The sequence below is a fragment of the Danio aesculapii genome, chromosome 10 (assembly GCF_903798145.1).
Source record: "Danio aesculapii chromosome 10, fDanAes4.1, whole genome shotgun sequence".
NCBI lineage: Eukaryota > Metazoa > Chordata > Actinopteri > Cypriniformes > Danionidae > Danio > Danio aesculapii.
In genome coordinates, this window is record NC_079444.1 from 32982014 (window position 1) to 33004453 (window position 22440).

The window sequence follows — 22440 nt, forward strand, 5'->3', positions numbered from 1 at the left end:
TAGCGTTAGGAGTGAAACTATTTGACAACATTATCGACTATAAAAGTTGCAAACAAATATTCTGTTGCTCCAATATGATCTATTGCCATTGTGTGCAAAACATATTTATTCGTATTATAAAAAAAGGTTTTTATAATTATTGCAACTTTAAAACTGTGATTTATTTTTTTAAAAACTGAACCAATTACCTGGTTTTGCTCATTAGTTAGTGAATTGCAAATTGAATAACTGGGCAAAAACTTTATTTGTGTAACAGTAGATGAGTACTCAACTAATCAATCTAATAATCTATACATTAATAATCTATACATCTAATAATCTATACATTAATCAGCATTATCAAAATAAAGATTAACTGGTGAAAGAGTGGATGAGTACTCGATTAACCATTAGATTAATCAACTAATCAAAATACAGATTTACTGGTAGAACAGTAGATGATTACTTGATTAATCAATCTAATAACCGTTACATTAATCAACTATCAAAATAAATATTTATCTGTGCAACAATAAACGAGTACTCGATTAATCAATCTAATAAACATTTAATTAATCAACGATCAAAAAACAGATTTACTGGTATAAGAGTTTATGAGTACTCGATTAATCTAATAATCATTAAATTGATCAACTATGAAAATACAGATTTACTAGCTGAACAGTAGATGAGTACTTGATTAATCAAACTAATAATCATTAGATTAATCAACTATCAAAATACATATTTACTGGTGTAACAGTAGATTAGTACTTCATTAATCAATCTAATAATTATTCTATTAATCAACTGTCAAAATAAAGATTTGCTGGTGAAAGAGTAGATTAATACCAGATTAATCGATCTATTAATTATTAGATCAATCAACTATCAAAATACAGATTTACTGGTGTAACCGTAGATTAGTAGTTGATTAATCAAACTATTAATTGTTAGAATAATCAACTATCAAAATAAAGATTTAGTGGTTGAACAGTGCATGAGTACTCGATTAATCAATCTAGCAATCATTAGATAAAACAACTATCAAAATAATGATTTACTGGTGAACAGCAGATGAGTACTTGATTAATCGATCTAATAGATACATATATTATGTACATAATGATTTTAAATGATGATTATAATGCTAAAACAATTTGTTAATTAAATGAAAATAACAGTTAATACTTTACGATACAAAAAAACATTAAAAATTATTTAAATAATAAAATATTTTGTCGAAAAACAGTATTTGACATGTTTTTCAATATTTTTCATATATAAAAGCAGACATTCTATCTAGATAAGATTTACAAATACATTTCTAAATAAAAGCATCGCAAATAAAATTTTATAAGCATACAGCATGAACATCGCTCATCTAGACATCACCATGGAGTCTGTAAACACTACAGAATAAAACCCAAAGTCTAGAAACATCCTCCTATCCACACATTACGAATAATCTGTTTCTAACCAGAACAAACATTTGATATCCCCTCCTGATCCACTAGTGGTGATGTTCCCCCACTGTCAGGGCACGTTTGTCTCAGGACTCTATCAGATCAAGAAAGGTTTTCAGTAAATAAAGAATCACTGATCCTTACTGTCTTGCTAACATGCATCGTCGGTTTTTCCTCTGGAAACATGACCTCACAGACAACCCTATGGTCTGGACATGACCGTCCGTCGCTATTCATGCAGACCGAGTATTCCCTAAATGGATAAACCATAATATGCTCTGCTTTCTCCGCCACTGACCTCTCATTCAAGACCATGGCGAGTTTCAGACAAGTGCAAAATGCGAAAAGTAATGTAACGGCACGGGCATGCTCCAGAACTCAAGTGGAACAATCGCAATAACAGGAATGCAATTCTACAGGGTGCACATTTACAATCATGTAAGCAGTCAAAATGGAGGCAGAAGAAATCAACTGATATCAAATGCAGAAAAAACATGGTGCTTTACAGGTACTCAGGAGACCAGGAAGTGCCAGTGCAGACGTTTGACAATTCGGAGCTCAGATTCCCCTTCGCTCCACTACCCCTGCAGCTTCCTATCATTTGAGGGAAAAAGGCTCTCAGTGCATTTGTTGCATTCCCTCACCTCTGGAGTATTCTTCTTGAACTCGCGGCTTTGGTCGATGAGTTTTTTCCTGGACTGCTCGCTCTCATCCTGTCGATTGGCCAGGGCTGTGGCGGTGGCATCCAGTTCTTTCTGAGAACAGATAAGGGAAAGATTCGGATAAGCTTCTAGAGGAATGATTTGAATCAAATAAATGAAAATCACATCAGAGTTCAATGTAGTCAACCAAAAATGAACCTTGGATTAAAAAAAATGGCAATTATCAATAACAATGCATCATAAAACTGAATAATTTAAATAATTGGCAATAAAATACATTTTAAAAAAAAGAAATCAATAAAAATATCCATATCTATACTTCGGAAGCAAGGAAAAGTGGGTCAGATTGATTCAATTAACAATTTAAACTGAATGATTCAGATAATTGGATTCAAAGCATTCATTAACTTCATTCATAACTTCATTCGTTCATTTTCTTTTCAGCTTAGTCCCTTTATTAATTTAGGGTCACCACAGTGGAATGAACTGCCAATTTATCCATTTGTTTTACGCAGCGGATGCCCTTCCAGCTGCAACCCATCACTGGAAAACATCCATACACTCTCATTCTCACACATACACTCGAACAATTCAGCCTTCCCAATTCACCTACAGCACATGTTTTTGGACTTGAGGGGGAAACCGGAGCACCAGGAGGAAACCCACGTGAACAACATTAACTTCAGATCTGATTTTCATGACATCAATTTGATTAGTAACTTGGGATCTAATCATACAGTCTGAATCATGTATTGGATTAGCAGGTTCATTGAATATGATTCAAATCAGTCGGAAATGGCATTTTGAAATTATTGAGTTGTTATAACTGCACATTTCATTTACAGTTTCGGTTTTCAGCCAAGGGCGTCCTGGATTTGCAGTTTGAGCACAGATTTTTCATTTTAGTGCATCCCTATTACAAAACGTCAACACAAAATGATTTATGAACGAAACGTTTGAATTGTGAATTGAATAAAATGGTTCGTTAAAATAAACTAGTTGTTTTGATTTGATTAAAAACTGATTTGGAATGAATCTTTTGGTCACAAATGTGAATCGAATCAAAAGGTTCACTGCAGTGCTTAATTTGTGAATTGTGAGGCCCTGGAACAAATCAGGGTAACGGATCCGGCATGTTACCCGAGGATGTAGAGGTGTCGTGCATGAAAGTGGAGATTTTGTGTTTGTGTGTGTGTGTGTGTGTGTGGGGGTGGGGGGGTCGAGGAGGGGGATCGGTAAAATGAGGTGCCCTTAAAAAATTAAGCCCTGGTTCACTGCAAAAAAAAAAAAAAACAGTGGATTTACAACTTCGGCAAAACAGTTAAATTTCAGCATAGAATCTAGGGCTGGGTGATTAATTGAAAAGTAATGAAAATTGACATTTAGAAACTATAATAGGAACTCTGAGGCCACATCTGATCGCTGGTCAAGTATGAAGATGGACCCATTCTTTACCCTTACTTTGCTGATGATTGAAAGCTGCGCCAGAGATGCCTTGAGACGGCATATTTTCCATTACATTAAAATAATTATTTACAATAAAATATTTGTTTACAGAAAATGCAAGAAATGGACTGTTTAAAATATTATTTACAGGATATACAAACGTTATTTATTTAGAAGAGATGCTGCTTATTTTCTACTTTTAATATGAAAAACATTGAAAATAATTTATTTTATTTCCAAAAGTGCAAATTATTTAGGTCATGTGTGCTTTAATATCAGTTGTTAAACTTTGATGTTCAATAAATAATCATTATTTTTCCTTCAATTATTTTAAAATCAAGTAATGCGCCCTTCATTCAAAAATCTGTAATGTGAGAGCATATTACTGTACAAAACCTGTCAGTGAACTATGAAGGCAAAATACAAAAATTAATAAATGAAATAATCGTTCATTAATCGTAATCGAGTTAAAATGATTAATTAATCGAGATTTTGATTTAGGCCAAATCACCCAGCCCTCTTAGAAATTCAGTGGATCCTAATTCAGTGGATCGGATTCAAAATTCACACTCATTCATTTAAAGAGTTACATTGAAAATGACGACTTCAAACCAATTTGTATGTCAATCGTTCAAAGTCTGAATTGAAAATCGAATCAAAAAGGTTTCAAAAGTGAAAATTACTATTTGGCAGTTCCACGATGAATACGAAAACACCAATATATTTGCTTCCCACAAGCACAGTCGCTGACCTCAGACGGGTTGTTTGCAAAAAAAAAAGCGAAAGCTGTAAAAACAATGACAAAACCTTCTCACCAAACGTCACGTCTATTTTGCAAAAAACACACGTTTTATAGGGTGTGAGAAAACCGTTCGCTATGCACCTGCAGGCGTACTCGCGACTATAAACGGCTCGCTCAAAACGAACCAACCAGATTCTCTGGTAAGCTGCGACAAACATAGCGCGATTGGCCGCCGCATCCATCAGTCACCTACAGCGTCCCACCCCCATTGGGGCTCGTGAAAAGTCAGCAGTCTGCGGTCCCTGCCGTCCCACTGCTCTCCTCTCAACAGCAGGGAGCTGAGCTAAAGAATATCGTCTGACATCTGGGAGCCAGATGCTGGGAACAAATCAACTTAATTAGGCTGGAACTCAGTGCGCCAGACTCCCCAAACCTCCAACACAACAACTGGGGGGCTGAGTCACCACAGTCTCGCCCCAGTTTTACTCTCCTCTGTTATTATCACCTCCTCCTTCCACATAGGAAGACACATGGCTCCGCAAAACACTCGTCGTTCGGCTAGTCTGGCAAGGTAAAAGTACAAGGGCTGATCTCAGGGGACGAATCTGGTTTTAAAATACCATCCCTAGAGACGGGTGTGGATCGTTGGTTTCTGGGTCAATGGGACATGTTTTAGATAAAAACGTCACGCTATGTAAAGCTGGCTCTGGTCTTTCTAAATGGTTGTTATTAATAGTGGAGCAAGCATGAAGAAAATAAACTGTGACATAATGCGTTTACCCTAACAATGTACTGACATGACACGCACGCACAGTGTGTGTGAGCACTTTTAAGGGTAGTGTTTATTTATTAGTTCTCTGTAATCATGATATACATTCATGTCTTAAAATATAATGCCATGTTTAAGGTCGTGCCGACGTAATAAGAATCACATTACATTGCTAACTTAGGAAGGCATCTGAGTGAATCATTCTGAACTTTGATTCAGATCAAAAAAGAACCTGTTGATTTGATTCACAGTGCCGAGTAAAGCTGATTAGATTCAAATTGACTAGAATGTTTAGCGGTTGCGCAGGAAGTATGAATCATAAAAAAAGAAAACACCGCTTTCGTCATTTCTGAATAGGGCTGGGCGACTTGGCCTAAAATTCAAATCTCAATTAATTGAACATTTTAACTCGATTACAAATAATGAACGATTATTTTGATTTATTTTTCTGCCTTCATAGTTCACTGACAAGTTTTACACAGTAAATATGCTCACATTTTATAAGTACAAGATTTTTGAACGTAGGGTGCATTACTTGATTTTAAAATAATTGAAGCAAACACTCACTAACTACTCTCTATGATTATTTATTGAACATCAGTGCTGAACAACTGAAATTAAAACACACAATGCCTAAAAAGCGGCTCTTCGCACCACCCAGCCTCATCACCACTACCAAGCCGACCAATCACAAAGCTTGTGTTAAGTGTTGCTGTGACGTGGAGTTACATTTTTTTTGAGAGGTGCGCAGGAATGCAATAGCTACTTCGGACCGTACCCATGCGCTTGGCAGAAAGATAATATGAGAATAATATAATAGGTATAAATTAGCCTTAACAGAGTGGGGTCATGTGACTTCACAAACAGTAGGGAAAGTAATTGAAAAAATTAACCTGGAAAATTTTGATCAATTATAGGTTCTGAATTTCAATTAATTTTTGATCAATCGCCCAGCCCTATTTCTGAATGAATTATTTTAAGCCATTTTAAAAAGCTATAAATTCAGAACACAACTTTAAGCTGACTATTATATGGACTGGATTCAAAATGTCAAATTCATGAATGGTTTTAATGGATTATTTCATTTTATTAATTAAATATGTCAAAAACAATGGCTGCGTTTTCAAAGCTTAGCTCATGTTTTTAATTTAATTATTCTACAGCCAAAGTTACGACAAAATCAGATTACATCAATATAAATCAGACGAAAGCAATAGTTGTACTTATTTAAAAAAAACACAAGAATAAGCATTAAGGCTCAGTGATTTAATCTAGATTAATTGAACATTTTAATTACGATTACTAAACAATTCAATTATTTATTTAACATGTTTTATACAGTAAATATGCTCATATTACAAGTGAGAGACTCTCGAATTAAGCGTACATTACTTGATTTTAAAATAATTAAGGGAAACACACTACCTGCTATCTATGTTTATTTATTGAATGTCAACGTTAAACAACTGAAGTTAAAACACTAAAAACCAACAGTCACGTTTTTCTTATAAAAAAGTTCAAATAAATAACGCACTTTTGTAAACAAAATTTATTATTTTCAATGTTCATTTTTTTATATTAAAAGTAGAAAATAAGCAGCATCTCTTCTAAATAAAATAACTCTTGTATATCCCGTAAATAATAAGTAATAATAAAAAATAAGAAATAATAATAAAATAATAAGTGCATTTCTTGAATCTTCTGTAAACAAATGTTTTAATGTAAATAATAATTTTATTGTAATGGAAAATATATTATAATATATATAATATAGCTTCCAATCATCGTCAATGTAGTGCAAACTTGTGACGTGTAGTTACATTTTTTGAGAGGTGCACCCGATCGCATGAAGGCTGCACCAGACCATACCCGTGCATTCGATGCAGAAGTATAAAGTAGCCTTAACAGAGTGAGGTCACGTGACTCCACTCGCATTAGGGAAAATAATTTAAATAAAAACTGACCTGGAAAAATTTGATCGATCAATTTCTGAATGTCGATTTCGATTACTTTTCAATTATTTGCCCAGCCCTATTAAATATCAACGTAATCCTTATCTGTAACTTTTGTTTCAAAAAAATGCAGGACAATAAAATGAATGCGTAAATATAATATTTATATAGTATTTGATTTCAGAAGAATTGAAGCAGTATTTAAATTAATATTAGCAACCTATATTTATATTAGCGTCGCATAACGCTTTGAGACTGTCTCCCAAAACTCTAAAGGAAACTGTACGAGTTTACTTGGATATTTCTGCTCTGAGACTTAATAAAGACTCTCCATTTAATCCCGCAGGAAACGTTGGAGATATTAAAGAGCGTGATATTTCTTTCCTATTGGTATCAATAGTGGTAATGCCCCCTGGGGTATCCCATCCAGCCCCCCTGGTGTAGTTGAAGGAAGCCCTGAAGCCCTCCAATGAGAGTCGTTTATATAAAGGACCAAATTGTTCCCCATAATAGCTTTATAATTTTCCTAATGGAAGAATTCTGCTGGCTCAGGCGGCGGTGCTTGTCTTAGTTAATTTGTTCGGTAGTAAACGCTGATGGAACAGATTACAGGGCTCCCCAGAGAGCCAGGCCCTGCCAGATACTATCAGCTGCATATGCAGCAGGGAAACGTCAGCGAGGCCTCTCTCTCTTTCTCTCTCTCTCTCTCTCTGTATAGCTGCTATTTTTTTCTTCCCTCGTTCTCTCATAAGCCATCTTTCTCACAGGCCATTACATTTCTTCCTCTCCCTCTCTCTCTGTCTGTATGAGTGCCAGTGTCGCTGTGCCACAGAGCACCTGAGCACTCAAAAGGGTCAACAGCTCAGAGGCAGTCAGGAACAGATAAAAACAAAGCAAGAGTCCAACACAGGTGAGAGGGGACGGCAGACACACTTCTGCCACGGGAGCTGTACTGTAACTAAAAATGGTAGATCTAATTCGCAACAAATGGGTTTAGAATTGTGTTGGAAGAAAGCGTGGTTAAAGGGAAAGTTCACCCAAAAAGTACAATTCTGTCATTTTGCTCGAGATATTTTAAAGAATATTCTTATCTAACAAGAAACGCTTGGTTTAAAAATTACTATGTATCCCAGACAAAATGCAATGATGTATGAAAGTCGCATGTCAGAGCATGTGTAATATAGAACACTTAAAGTCAACAAAATAGCATTGAAGCAATTTTGTATGGATAGAATCACCTCTTCAATGTCCTTTATACAAAAGAAAGTTGCAAAAGCCACAAAATTAAAGCAAAAAAACTCCACTGTACTTGATTTTGCTGAACAGATTTTACAGTTTGAGGTTTTTTTATAGCTTGTCCTTTAATCATTCGGTCCAAAAAAGGTGACCCAATTTTTGAAGGGTATGACTTTATACGCAAGTGAAAAAAAAATAATAATAAAATGGATATAATTCTCAACAAATGAAGGGTGTAGAAGTGAAGTTTCCTAAACTAATTTCGAGAGGAGCACGTGATATGATTGAGCACGTCTGGCCACTCATCTGTAATCAGTAATAATCCAATCAGAGTGATCCTAGTTTACTATAAATGGATCATTTTCTCCCTACTGTTTCTATCTTCGTTTGGAAGAATCCCCCCTTCCACCCCATCTCCTCCTTTTCCTCCCTTTTCTAAAGAGGGAGCTCTCGAGACCTACCTGATCTCGGATCTCCTGATATGCTTATCAACCGGGCGGGAGCCCTGGGCTCAAATATCTCCGAGCTCAGGGTTCTCTCCCGGGACAGCATGCCAAACCTGCTTTATACGCCAAGCATATCTAAGTGGGAACTCTTGAATTGTGTTAAGAACTGACAGAAGAGCACGGTTAAATGTAAAGTTCACCCAAAAATGAAAATTCTGTCATTTACTTGATTTCTACAAGAGATATTTTGAAGAATGCTGGAAACTACACGCCACAGACATACATAGCATTTTACTGATTTTTCCTATGGTTAACAATGTTAACATTCTTTAAAAAAAATTTCAAAACAGTTCAGAGACTTGAGGGTGAGTAAATGATGACTGAATTTTCATTTTTGAAAATGTTCTCACACATTAGAACAGTCAAATCGGCCATTACTTTCATTGTTTACACGTTATTCCATTTACCAAAAGAAAAAAACAACTTGCTCCTCCTTAAACAACTTGACATCACTGTGTCTCTCATCTCCTGGTTCTATCCTTTCATTATTCAATTAATTCTATTATGATTTTTAAAAATAAAATCAAGTTTAGTGACAGTTTCCAGTTTACACCAAGAACAATAACTATTATGATATCAATAAAGATTACTATATTAGTGTCTAAAACATTGCATGGTAACATTGTTTATTGTTATTATAAAAAAACTCAGATTAAAACACAGTAGATTGCCATTTTTTTATCCTTTATGATCAGCTGGTAAAAAAAAATAATAATAATAATTCTTGAAGTGATTTCATTGATTTTGTTCCTCGCTAAAAAAAGATAGTTTCAGTGAGGACTCCCTTATTTATTTTTTATTTAGAAAGAAGACATTTTAGTCCTATATATTATTATCGATAAGAGTTTTGATTGTTGGTGTAAACAGGCCTATAAAGCAATTATCATAAATTATAATGATTATATCAAATGATGAATGTTGTGATTTAATTGAATAATTATACGCACACTGCAGGTTTCAGAGTGAAACAATACACCACTTTAACTCACAGTTAATCAAGCTGATCTGAGGCACCAATTAAACTAAATAAAAGGTTAGGATGGGCTTAGAAAAATTGCAAAATATACACTTTATATTAACAGTAGTTTTTCAGTTGTGTTATTAATGGCCCGATTCGGGTCAGTACGGATCACCTTTATCAGGCTTGCGTTTCCACTGTCAAAAGGGTACCAATGGTGGGCGATGTGTACGACAAAGTTTCAGTCAACGTCACTCTCATTCAAGGAAATGTCAAAGTAAAGCTGTACGGGTCGTTCACATATCATATGAGAAGCACTTCTCACAAAACAGATGCTTTATACACATAAATACTTGTGTATAAATGTTCATTACTAAGCTTTCTATGAACATAATTTGATTAGAACTGCAGATCAATGATAGAATAGGCTACTGTAACATCTGCGATTATATAAAATAAATAAATACAAACTACACATAGCATACATATAAATAAATAAAACATTTAGGCCTTATTTGGGTTCAAAAACAACACACAACGTAGTCCAAAAGGCGATGATAATAGTTAAACATGGCAGTTTGTTCATGTTTTAGGTTGCTGAAAGAATCATTTGCACCTTTGTTTTTCTGGCTTCTCCTTTGTTTTTTCGCACTTCACTCTCGCGTTTGTGCGTTTCTGAAAGGATCGGATGTCAGAAGCACTTTAATAGTTAAGTGCACGTTATGATCATTAACTCAAGAAGTTTGTTATTTCAAACATAGACGCGTGGCGAGCTCTCTGGAGAAAGTGAAACCACTCGCGCTTTAGACGGCCTCGTAAAACAAAAAAGGACACAGCAGATTTTGTTCTTCTTGGCTTTGAGGCTGTTCATCAAGACAACGACAAGGTTTGTTTGAGCTTGCGTCGATCATGGCTCGTTTTTATATGTATGTAGTGTTATGATGTAATGTCTCGGCTGTGTATTTAAAATGGTGGTTTCTTTGTTTTCATTCTCCTGCTTATGTATAAGCGAGTGACGCTTCTCTGTAAACCAATTACGTTCAGCTGCGTGTCTAGCTCCGCCTTTTGGTACCCTTTTGTCATGCTAGGTACCCTTTGCAAAGGCTACCCAAAAAGTGGTATGGTACCCTACGCTTTTGGTACCTTTTGACAGAGGAAACGACAATAAAAGCATACCGAACCGTACCGTAGCACTCAGTGGAAACGGGCCATAAAAGGGTTTTTTTTTCCCCACATCTTAGCATCATAAATAAAATCACACTGAATAGGCCTGAAACTGTGGGAATATGACCATCACAGCTATTCATGTCATCTGATAAGAAATACTTTACTTAAAAAAAAAATTTATCACAACATATATCCCAGACAAATAGCACTACGCAAGTAAGAGCATGTGTAATACCCACTGGAAACAGTTTTAAACACTTTAAATTCAACAACAGTCACACTGAAGCAATTTTGTGTGGACTGAATCACCTCTTCAATGTCCTTTAAACAAAAAAAAGTTGTAAAAGCCCCAAAAATAAAGCAAAAAAACTGCAAATGTACTTGACTTAACTGAAGAGATTTTAGTTTGAGGTTTTTTATAGCTTGTCCTTTAATCATTCGGTCCAAAAAAGGTGACCCGATTTTTGAAGGGTATGACTTTATACGTAAGTGAATAAAAAATAAAAAAACAATAAAGACAAGTGCGTGTATGTGTGTGTTTTGAAAAGGCACCAACGGCTGCCATTAGCACAGATAGAGCTAATCTATTTTTATGCCGGCATAGCCGTTAAGCCCTTTATCAAAGTCTTTGCTATTGCTGCTACCATTTATAACAAACCTGCTTTGTGCGAGCGACTAATCTCAATGCTGACCCGCTACTTTGAGCTCTGACTGTGTGTGTGTATGCTGTAGTGGGGTCGGTTAAACACCTAAGCCACAGATTTGGCAGCAGAAGTGTGAACTTAACCTCATCACATCCCAAAAAATCGTGTTCCCCTGGAGTTTGTGACCTCTAAAGACTGAATAATGCATCTGACCCCTTACCTGATGCTCTAGAGTTAAAGGAAGGGCACTATGCCATGGATGTGTGACTTTACCCACCAAGTGAAGAACCATATTAACATTGTTTTCACATAAATGGGTCGATGTGCCCTCACACCTGAAGCGTCCGTCCTGCGAGTGAAGATTTAATTGCTCCCGCGGAGTAAAACCAAAAGAACAGCGAACAGAGGGAATCTTGACCTTATGAAATCGACATTAAAGGTTTTGTTACTAAAAGTTTGCTTTTGTAGATAAAATACATCTTTTCCTTCCAGGAAAACAGATAAAGAACATTGAGAGGAAAACTTGACCTTTGAAATCAACATTAACGTTCAGATACTAAAAGTTACTTTAGAAAAGGAATTTTTTTCTCTTCATGAAAAAAATAGTAAAAATATTGTTAACGTATCCATACCTCACTACAAAAATTTATACAAAAATTAAATGCTCTCTAAAATAAAATAAAAAAAAACTTGACAACTGAGTAGCAAGTAGCTAGATACCGCTCAGAAACTTGTGCGGTTTTGGAATTATACTGAATATTTCAAATGTAATATCGTATCATATCGTATCGTATTGGAACAAATCGTATTGCATGGTATATTATATTTGGGATCTTAAGGACAATATAAATATAATAAATGCATGAATAATAATAATAATTCAAACAAACAAGTTATTTACATCAATCTTTTTACATTAACATATAATAAAATAGTAAAAATATTGTTAACGTATCCATACCGCACTACAAAAATTTATACGAAAATTAAATGCTCTCTAAAATAAAATAAAAAAAACTTTACAACTGAGTAGCAAGTAGCTAGATACCGCTCAGAAACTTTTGGAATTATACTGAATATTTCAAATGTAATATCGTATCATATCGTATCGTATTGGAACAAATCGTATTGCATCGTATCTTATATTTAATGCTTCATTTGGGATCTTAAGGACAATATAAATATAATAAATACATGAATAATAATAATAATTCAAACAAACAAGTGATTTACATCAACCTTTTTACATTAATATATAATAAAATAGTAAAAATATTGTTAACGTATCCATACCTCACTACAAAAATTTATACAAAAATTAAATGCTCTCTAAAATAAAATAAAAAAAAACTTGACAACTGAGTAGCAAGTAGCTAGATACCGCTCAGAAACTTGTGCGGTTTTGGAATTATACTGAATATTTCAAATGTAATATCGTATCATATCGTATCGTATTGGAACAAATCGTATTGCATGGTATATTATATTTGGGATCTTAAGGACAATATAAATATAATAAATGCATGAATAATAATAATAATTCAAACAAACAAGTTATTTACATCAATCTTTTTACATTAACATATAATAAAATAGTAAAAATATTGTTAACGTATCCATACCGCACTACAAAAATTTATACGAAAATTAAATGCTCTCTAAAATAAAATAAAAAAAACTTTACAACTGAGTAGCAAGTAGCTAGATACCGCTCAGAAACTTTTGGAATTATACTGAATATTTCAAATGTAATATCGTATCATATCGTATCGTATTGGAACAAATCGTATTGCATCGTATCTTATATTTAATGCTTCATTTGGGATCTTAAGGACAATATAAATATAATAAATACATGAATAATAATAATAATTCAAACAAACAAGTGATTTACATCAACCTTTTTACATTAATATATAATAAAATAGTAAAAATATTGTTAACGTATCCATATCGCACTACAAAAATTTATACGAAAATTAAATGCTCTCTAAAATAAAATAAAAAAAACTTTACAACTGAGTAGCAAGTAGCTAGATACCGCTCAGAAACTTTTGGAATTATACTGAATATTTCAAATGTAATATCGTATCATATCGTATCGTATTGGAACAAATCGTATTGCATCGTATCTTATATTTAATGCTTCATTTGGGATCTTAAGGACAATATAAATATAATAAATACATGAATAATAATAATAATTCAAACAAACAAGTGATTTACATCAACCTTTTTACATTAATATATAATAAAATAGTAAAAATATTGTTAACGTATCCATATCGCACTACAAAAATTTATAGGTAAATTAAATGCTCTCTAGAATGAAAATACCTCTTAAACCACTTTACAACTGACTAGCAAGTTGCTAAATACAGCTCGGAAAGCTGTGAGGTGTTGGAATTCGACTGAATATTTCCAGTGTAATATTGTATTATATCGTATCATATCATATTGAAACAAATCGTATCACATTGTATCTTATATTTAATGTTTCATTGGCATCTTTATGGCAACAATTCAGAATTATTTAAACATAAATACAATAACTCAAACAAAACAAACAAGTTATTTACATCAAACTTTTTATATTAAAATACAATCAGATTTCTAAAACCCTTTCTGGCAGACATTTACTGAAAAATTCTTTAAGTGAGTCTACTTAATAAAGAAGCTTTCTACAAACATTTAATGCAAAAAAGTCCAATAAAATGCTCAATATGTATAATCACATATAAGTGCACAAGAAAGAAAGCTGGACTTAAGCGGTTTTTATTACACAGAGTTAGTTTTAACGAAGTAGCTAGCTAAGCTAACCAAAAGTAGAGAGTCGCAACTAACTTTCCAGTCTCAGAAGAGTGAAAGCAATGCACAAATACTAAATAAATAAACCTATAGTGTTATTCAATGTATGTTATTCAATGTTATTCAATGTATGAGCATGCAGAAATGAAACTGATTTTCATTGTAATCCACATTTTTGTACAATAAAATTAAAGTACGAATGCCTTGATTTGCATTACACGTCGCATCTTTTAGTACACCTGTAATTTAGGTCACCCACTTGTAAAATAGACTGATGAAAAGCTTCTTAATACCAGGTGTAAACAGAGTCAATGATCCATTCCAAGTGGTAAACATGGTGTAAATTGAAAACAAATTCACTCGTTACTTATATATTTGCAGATTAAAGATGCACAAATTAAATACAAACTTGACTTATTTCATCCAAAATGTAATTATCATTTTTCATCCAAAAAATCTCAATATTTATTCTCCATAAAGTTTGTTGAACACAAAAGAAGATATTTTGAAGAATGCTGATTGCTAATCCTAACTAACTTCCATAGTAAAAATTTTTTACATGTATTTTAAATAACGTATATATGTTGAGTTCAACAGAGGAAAGAAACGCAAATAGGTTTAATCCAAGTGAAAGATAAATAAATGACAGAATTTTCTACCCCTTTAATTGCATTATTGTTCACTTTAAGTGTCTTTGTTACTGACAAACAATTGCTTTTACAACATGCTTGCTGACTTACATGTTGCATGTAATAAAAGAATCATGTAAAGCGGATTCAACTGCTTCGCACCTTGACATCTACCAAACCACAAGCATTACAACACGGTCTGAGATCTGTTCCTTCCTTGTTCTGCGTTTCGAATTACGCACAGTGCCTGAAAAAAGTTCAACAATGACCTAATCGCTCTGCACGAACAATGCATTTGTGTCAGTGGTCTATGATACAGTAAATCTTCCTGTCTCCGTTAGCTTAGATGGCTTAATTGCGAATCAAGGATTTGGCGCGCAGTCAAGATCCACTATCACGCAGCAAAACAATCAGACAAAAGGCGTGCGAGTAATATCGTGGCAGGAGGTTGCAGAAAACTTCACACTGTGGCATGTGGTACCCAATCAAGACCACCACGTTCAGACTTTCATAATGCGAGAGCCCACTGTTGCAGCCCCTGGGAAACACGCGCAACCGCACGCACGACGCACTCGCAAAATGCGCAAATCTGCAAATAACAAGAGACCGTGGGGTTGAGTCTCATTAGATATGGACAAACTACAGACCAGACTTCATTTCCATGCAATTAAGAGACACTTGCAGCATTATGGGGGCTTGCTGATTATGATGCAGTACATTTGGGTCGTCTCAGTGCAACAATGTCCCAGTTGTTGACAGAAGAACACTCCCTTTCATACCAGCTGGGGAGGGCAGGGGCTTGTATTTAAAAGGTGGTTTTAACAGACTGTACGCACATTTACTAATTCCAACTTGTTTCGTGGGCTGGACATCAGGGGCCAATGCTTAATATGTAGAGTTGTGGGATATTGGGAGAAAATTGGCACTGCGATATTACATAAAAAAAGAAACACAGAAAGTTTTAGCAGATGACTTGCACTTTAAAAAATGATGTTTGGTGATTGGCCAAACTACTGATATAAAATAATCTGAAACTTAATTGTTTTATGTTCAAACCACTTACATTTGTTAAAACAACTAATAAGTTAACTTAATTCCTTCATGTTGTCCAAACACAAATCTATTGTGTGGAACCCAGCATTTTAACAGTGTGAGTTGGTTTATCTGGAAATTAGGGTTGTCACAATACTGGAATTCGGTATCAATCGGTACTGACATTTTAAAAATTTCAATCCACTTAAACTTGTAAAAACAATGAAGCTAACTTAATCAATTTGTGTTGGGAAAACATGAAGGAATTGTGTGGAACCCAGCATTTTTTTACAGTTTAGGTTTCAGTATGAACAAATATAATTGTTATTTCCAGTAGTGTTGTCATGATACTGGAATTCGGTACCAATCGATACTGATATTTTAAATACGCTCATTTCCCGCTTTTTTGAGGGAAAGATTTGAGCACTGTTGTGCAACAGAAATGCCTGTGATTGGCCGTGAAGGTCATCAGCTCATCGAACTCACCGTTGTTTACTGAGTGTAACCACATATACAGGAACACTGGAGTGTTTTAAATTCAAGAACGTGCTCAAATGTTAGAGAGAAATTGACATTTTTACAATTTCAGTATCGATTAGTACCGAATTTCAGTCTCCTGACGACCCTATAATGATTATACTTGTTCATACTGAAACATACACTGTAAAAAATGCTGGGTTCAACACAACACCTTCATGTTTTCTCAACACAAATCGAATCAGTTAACCTCATTGTTTTTATTAGTCGATTGAACTTAAAACAACTAAGTTGTCCCAAAGAACCTTAAAAATCATGTAAAAGTACTTAAGTCTGTCTTATGTGTATAGTCAAGCATCTTATCTTATAGTTATGCATAGGTTTTTTTTTTAATAGCTCTTATGTCCAGTGTTGTGCTTGTATTTATGATTAACTTATGTAGCACTGTTGTCCTGCGAGAAACTACATTTCAATCCTCTATTGTCATTCCGCTACATGTATGGTCATACAAAGCTCCACTTGACTTGAATAGTGTTGTTTTAACTCATTTTAAATAAGCAGTTTGAACACACAGCAAAAGTTATTGTTTTAGTGTATAAAAAATACGCTGTTTTTGACCCAGAGAACGTGACTGTAAAATTAAGACAGTAATTACGCAATTAGGACTCTTCAAGAGAAAGTCTTTCATTTTTTCCTAAAAAACAATTATTTAAAGTCAACAATATTAGCCCCCTTAATACACAATATTTTTTTGATTGGCTACAAAACAAGCCACTGCCTAATTAACCTAATTAAGCCTTTAAATTACACTTTAGGCTGAATACTACTATCTTGCAAAAATAACCAACGCAATCTCACGGCAATACGTAACTTTTTGATTTCGTGGCTAATTCGTATGAATTCATACGATTTAATTTGTAAAATTTAGTACGATTTGCTCATCATCCAATGTTGGTTAGGTTTAGGGGCAGGGTTGGGTGCCATGCTTCCTTTTTAAAAATCATACATTTTCGTACGACTGAACCACGAATTAGCCATTAAACTGACAAAACGTAAAATACTTACGTTTTCTCGTGAGATTAGGCTGAAATAACTAGTAAAATACCATTATCATAGCTAAAACAAAAGAAATTTTGAGTTACTAAAACTTATGTTTAAAAAAATGTTTTGGAAAAAACTCATCATTAAAAAGCACATAGGAAATATTTGTGATAAATTTAGATCAAATCGCTAAAGATGATCATATTTTTGTACTTTCAAGCTGTTAAATATGGATTGTAGATCCTCAGAAACTAAGGCCTGTGCACTTCCATTAAATGTGGATGTTAAAACCTTAATGGTAACACTAGTTTAGGTCCATTAACAAACTACTAGCTTATTAAACTATTATTAGCTGTGTATTAATAGTTAGTAAGGTCGAAGTTGGGTTTAGGTTTTGAGTAGGAATAGGGATGCAGAATAAGATCATACTTTACAACTACCAATGAACAGTTAGTGTCTTAATAATAGGCGGGTAATAAGCCAATAGTTAATAGTATGAATTGTGACCTAAACTAAAGTGTTACCGCCTTAATTTCAATAGGGTTGAATGAGAGTCAATCATCAGGAAATGTTCAGTTTGGGTTGACCCATTTCTTCAAAAGAAAAGAAAAACACTTCTTAGACAGTCCAAATCTCGCTGATAAAGCCACCTACATCTGTCAGGCCCGATTCTGAGTCTAACAGCTCTCAACATCTGAGCGCTCGTGCACTTGTTAACACAGGAGCGACTCTGTACATCTTCGAGCTGAAATGGTTTGAAGGCTTCTCAAAAGTTGCCGGATTGGGATTACGACTGACACAATATTCTCATTAGGATAGTCTCTTTTTAAGAAAGTGGGTTCGGCGTTATCTGTTGTCAGAGCGGGCCGGCTGGTCCACAGGGTTGGCCCGTATATCAGCTGTAATGAATCCAGGACCGGTTCACCATCTCACACGCCATGTTTGCTATCAACAGAGCTCTCAAGGGCTTACGGCGCAGTTCATTAAAGCAGGAGGAACAAGAACAAGCCCAGAGCTTATTCTCTCTCTTTCTTTCTCCTCTCATTTCTTTCATTCGCTCGTTCTTTAAACCACCATCGTTCCGCCTTTGATTTATTATGCAACAAGATCAGCAATTTACTTCAGAGGCTTTCACTGCGATCTGAGGGGGTCTGAGAGCAGTGTTTGTCACAGTCACGCAGTATGAACGTTACAGAAAAAGCATCGATTTGTTATCGAGAACACGACGCACAGCATGTCTGTATACCTCCAGTAACTTTCAGTTTCCCCTAAGTAAAAGCATACATCTCTGCCACCTCCGCCGCTGATAACAGCATTCCTCAAATGCTACAGTATACTGGTTTTTGGAGAAACTAATTAAGGCAATTATATCTCCGGTTGGGAGTGGAGGCGACGTCTGGGGAGTGGATCTCTGGTTGGGAGGGACGTGAACTGTTTCTCAAACAGTTTGACCGGCCCGAGACTGGATGACAAAAGACGCTTGAGATTATCTTGTCTTTCTGGATAGCAGCCGAGTTAATACTACTGCACTGAGTGAAGACAATTACTGACTTCGCTAAAGTACATGTTGGGCTGTGCTTGTTTAGAGGACTGTTTGGTAAAGTAGAAACTGTTTTAAGCACAGCTGAAGAGGAATGTATTCATTTGAATAATTCATTAACCAGTTATTTATTAATACAAAAATAAATTACTTTGAAATTTAAATGATTTTAAAAGCGATGTTTAAAAGAGAAATGTTTCACAGTAGTGTTGTCAAGAATAACGATACATCGATAAATGTCTTGCTTTTGGTTAGTATCAATACTGGCTTTGCTCTCTTGCACTCTCTCTTCTCACCAGCAGGGAAATGAATACTTTCGATGAATACGAAAAAATTAAATAAATAAAATAAAATAAAAACAAAATAATAATAATAATAATATTACAATTTGTTTTAATGAGAAACCCTTTTGTTTTAATGAGAAAATTAGATGAGATTGCGCTAATTTTTATTTCTTTATTTTTTATTGCCTTTTTTATGATGGCCGAGAGAGCTTAAAGTGCTGCAATTAAAGAAAAAAAACGGCAGCAAATTAACGGCAGCAAATTAACAAAAGCTCTTCATCCATTTGACAGCAGTGTCACAATGTGACACAAGTCCTCACAACGCAAACACATTTTTAAATAATACGCTGCATTTTTTCGCAACGCAAACAAATGAATAAAATTCGCTGCAATTTCCCACAATGTAAACAAATTACGAAAACGCGCTGCATTTTCTCACAACACTTTCAATTCGCACGGAACACAACGGAAATGTTTCAAGGGGACCCTAAAATGTAACAGACTCGACTATTTAGGCTAATAAAAAGACAAGGGAATCAGGATATTAAAATAAACAAACAAAAAAAACTCACCTTTCAAAGATCACCTACAACTTCACTGAGCAATAGTGATGGCACAGCAGTGTCTGTCACGTTTTTAGGTCCAGTTGAAACATTTCCGTTGTGTTTTGATGTTTTTGCAAGTGCTGTGAAAATATGCAGTACGTTTTCGTAAATTGTTTGCTTTGTGAGAAAATGCAGTGCGTTTTTGTAAATTTTTTGTGTTTTGAGAATATGCAGCGCATTTTCGTAAATTGTTTGCTTTGTGAGAAAATGCAGTGCGTTTTTGTAAATTGTTTGCGTTGTAAGAAAACAGTATGGAATATCAATATATCAAGGTATATATCAAGGTATATCAAGGTATCATATCAAAGTTGGAAATTCCAGTATCGTGAAAAAACTATTTTACAGTATTTCCTGGAGAAAGACCTATTTCTTTTAGTTTGGCTGGAATAAAGAAAAAAAACTCAAATGTCAATATTATTAGCCCCCACATTTTTTTCATATGGCTACACTGTTATCCCTAAAGTTGTATTAATTCAAAATACTTAGATTCAATAAACATAAATACCAAAGCTTTTGCCTTATTACACCATTTGTTCAGTTTGTTGTATGATTTGAATGATATTCGTTAGGCCCAATCCCAATTCTACCCCTTAGCCCTTCCCCTTACCCCTACCCCTCGTTTTGTGCGTGCACGCCAAGGGGTAGGGGTGTCCCAATTCTCTTTAGTCTGAAGGCGTAGGGCTAAGGGGATGGGGTGAACACCCCTTCGAACAAAGATTTTTCAGGGGGTAAGAAAATTTCCCAGAATACTCCAGCCACAACGGCAGTATTGCTGAACCCAGAAGTAAAGAGATCCACAAATTAGTATTTTTTTTATCATTATTACAAATTTTTACAACAAACAAAAATGTGTTTTAATATATTCATAACCGTGTTCATGTTTTACCGTCATGCTTTAAAAAAAACTAATATAATAATAATAAATAACACTTCGCGATCTATAATCCCTATTAATAACTCCTGTACAGCAGCCCCACGTATAGTGGCTGAGAATGTTTTTTACAGTGTCTGCTATAATGTTAATGTTGTGTTTGTGTGTTTCCATAGATGAATATGGCCACTGTGTAAATACTCAGTATAGTTACGATCTTATTGTCACATTAGATCATTATGAGAACATACTATATGCCTTCAGTGATTTCCTGAAGATAAATGCCAAAAAATAGCACAACTGGAATAACTACAGCAATCGCGATCGTCTGATCTCATATGAAGCAAAAGAATGCGATGACATATGATGACGTGTGCAGAAGCTCTAGTGCTGTCCAAATTCTGAGGGGTAAATTTTGAAGCCCTTCCCCTTAACCCTCGGTTGTAAGGGCCAAGGGGAAGGGGTAGGAGCACAAAAATAGAATTGGGATTGGGCCTTTCTATTGGCATGTTTAAATTGAATGTACTTAACAGAGCTCATTCTAGTCTCTGGTCAAAGAAACAATGTAGTGGAAACGTGATTGACTCTGCACTGACGTCACTGGTGAGAAGAAAGAACATTTTCTGTCTGCTGATCACTGTGAGCACGATTACATACTTTTGTCTCAAACAATCAATACATTGTACGAAACAGTTAGCAAGAAAACTACATGCAAGACTAAACTGTGTCTAACGTTAGATTCATGTTCATTTTTGACACGTTATTGTTACAATAAACTTATGTATCTTTTTTCAACAAGACGAAATTAGCTTTTTTAGGGCAACGAGTTTCCAATTTTTTCAGTTGTTGTCCACTGCCTAATTAATTGAAATTCAACCTAATTAACCAAGCAAAATAACTAGTAAAATATTATATAAAAGACAAAAAATATAATAATTATTAAAACTATTTTGCTTAATGTGTTGAAAACCTCTCGGTTAAACAACTCTTAGGAAAATATGTGAAAAATAATAAAACATTCTTCTATTATCAACTATCTATTAAACCGTTACAGCAATAATCTTGTAACTTTTCCAAAATATACATTTTTTTCTCTTTTTTTCAACTTTTTATATTTTTTTACGTATTTTTTTAAGGTAAAATCTACATAAAATCTTTATGAAGCCACAAATCAATTATCTGATTATCTGAAAAAATGTTTAAAGGCTAAAAAAAAGGTTAGATCTAATTAACGAAGCAAATTATTTACAGTGTGCCAGTGTTTCTGCGAAGCCTTAGCTTGATAAAATTCCATAGAACATGAAGTGATGCGCAGTGAGAAAAGCACCATGGGAAACATATATGCCCTCAGCATAAACACACACATGGCTTGTGCTAAGCCTTCGTTCGGGAGGCAAAAAAATAAATAAATATAAAATTAGCACAAGCGCTGCATTATTTTTCAAGAATTTCATGACAGAGTCTGGCATCTAACTACCACAAACTCTTCTGCATATTTGCATTTTAATACAAGGTTTGTTTATCCTGGAATCTCTGCTGTAAACTGAATTAATTAGATGTTCGGATTCATAACTGGAAATTAGCATAACGGGGTTAGAGAGAAGAAAGAAGGGGGTGTTTGTTCTT

The 22440-nt window shown here is 34.5% G+C and overlaps 1 protein-coding gene across 6 annotated transcripts in view; it reads right to left on the reverse strand.

Moving 5' to 3' along the window:
- The window catches only part of cux1a (cut-like homeobox 1a), a 250599-nt gene that overhangs the window by 185935 nt on the left and 42224 nt on the right, over positions 1-22440 (reverse strand). For all 6 annotated transcript variants that reach the window (XM_056467313.1, XM_056467309.1, XM_056467310.1 and 3 more), the window contains exon 2: positions 2090-2200. In XM_056467313.1, the coding sequence (XP_056323288.1) occupies positions 2090-2200 (111 nt within the window). The remainder of the gene's footprint in view (positions 1-2089; positions 2201-22440) is intronic.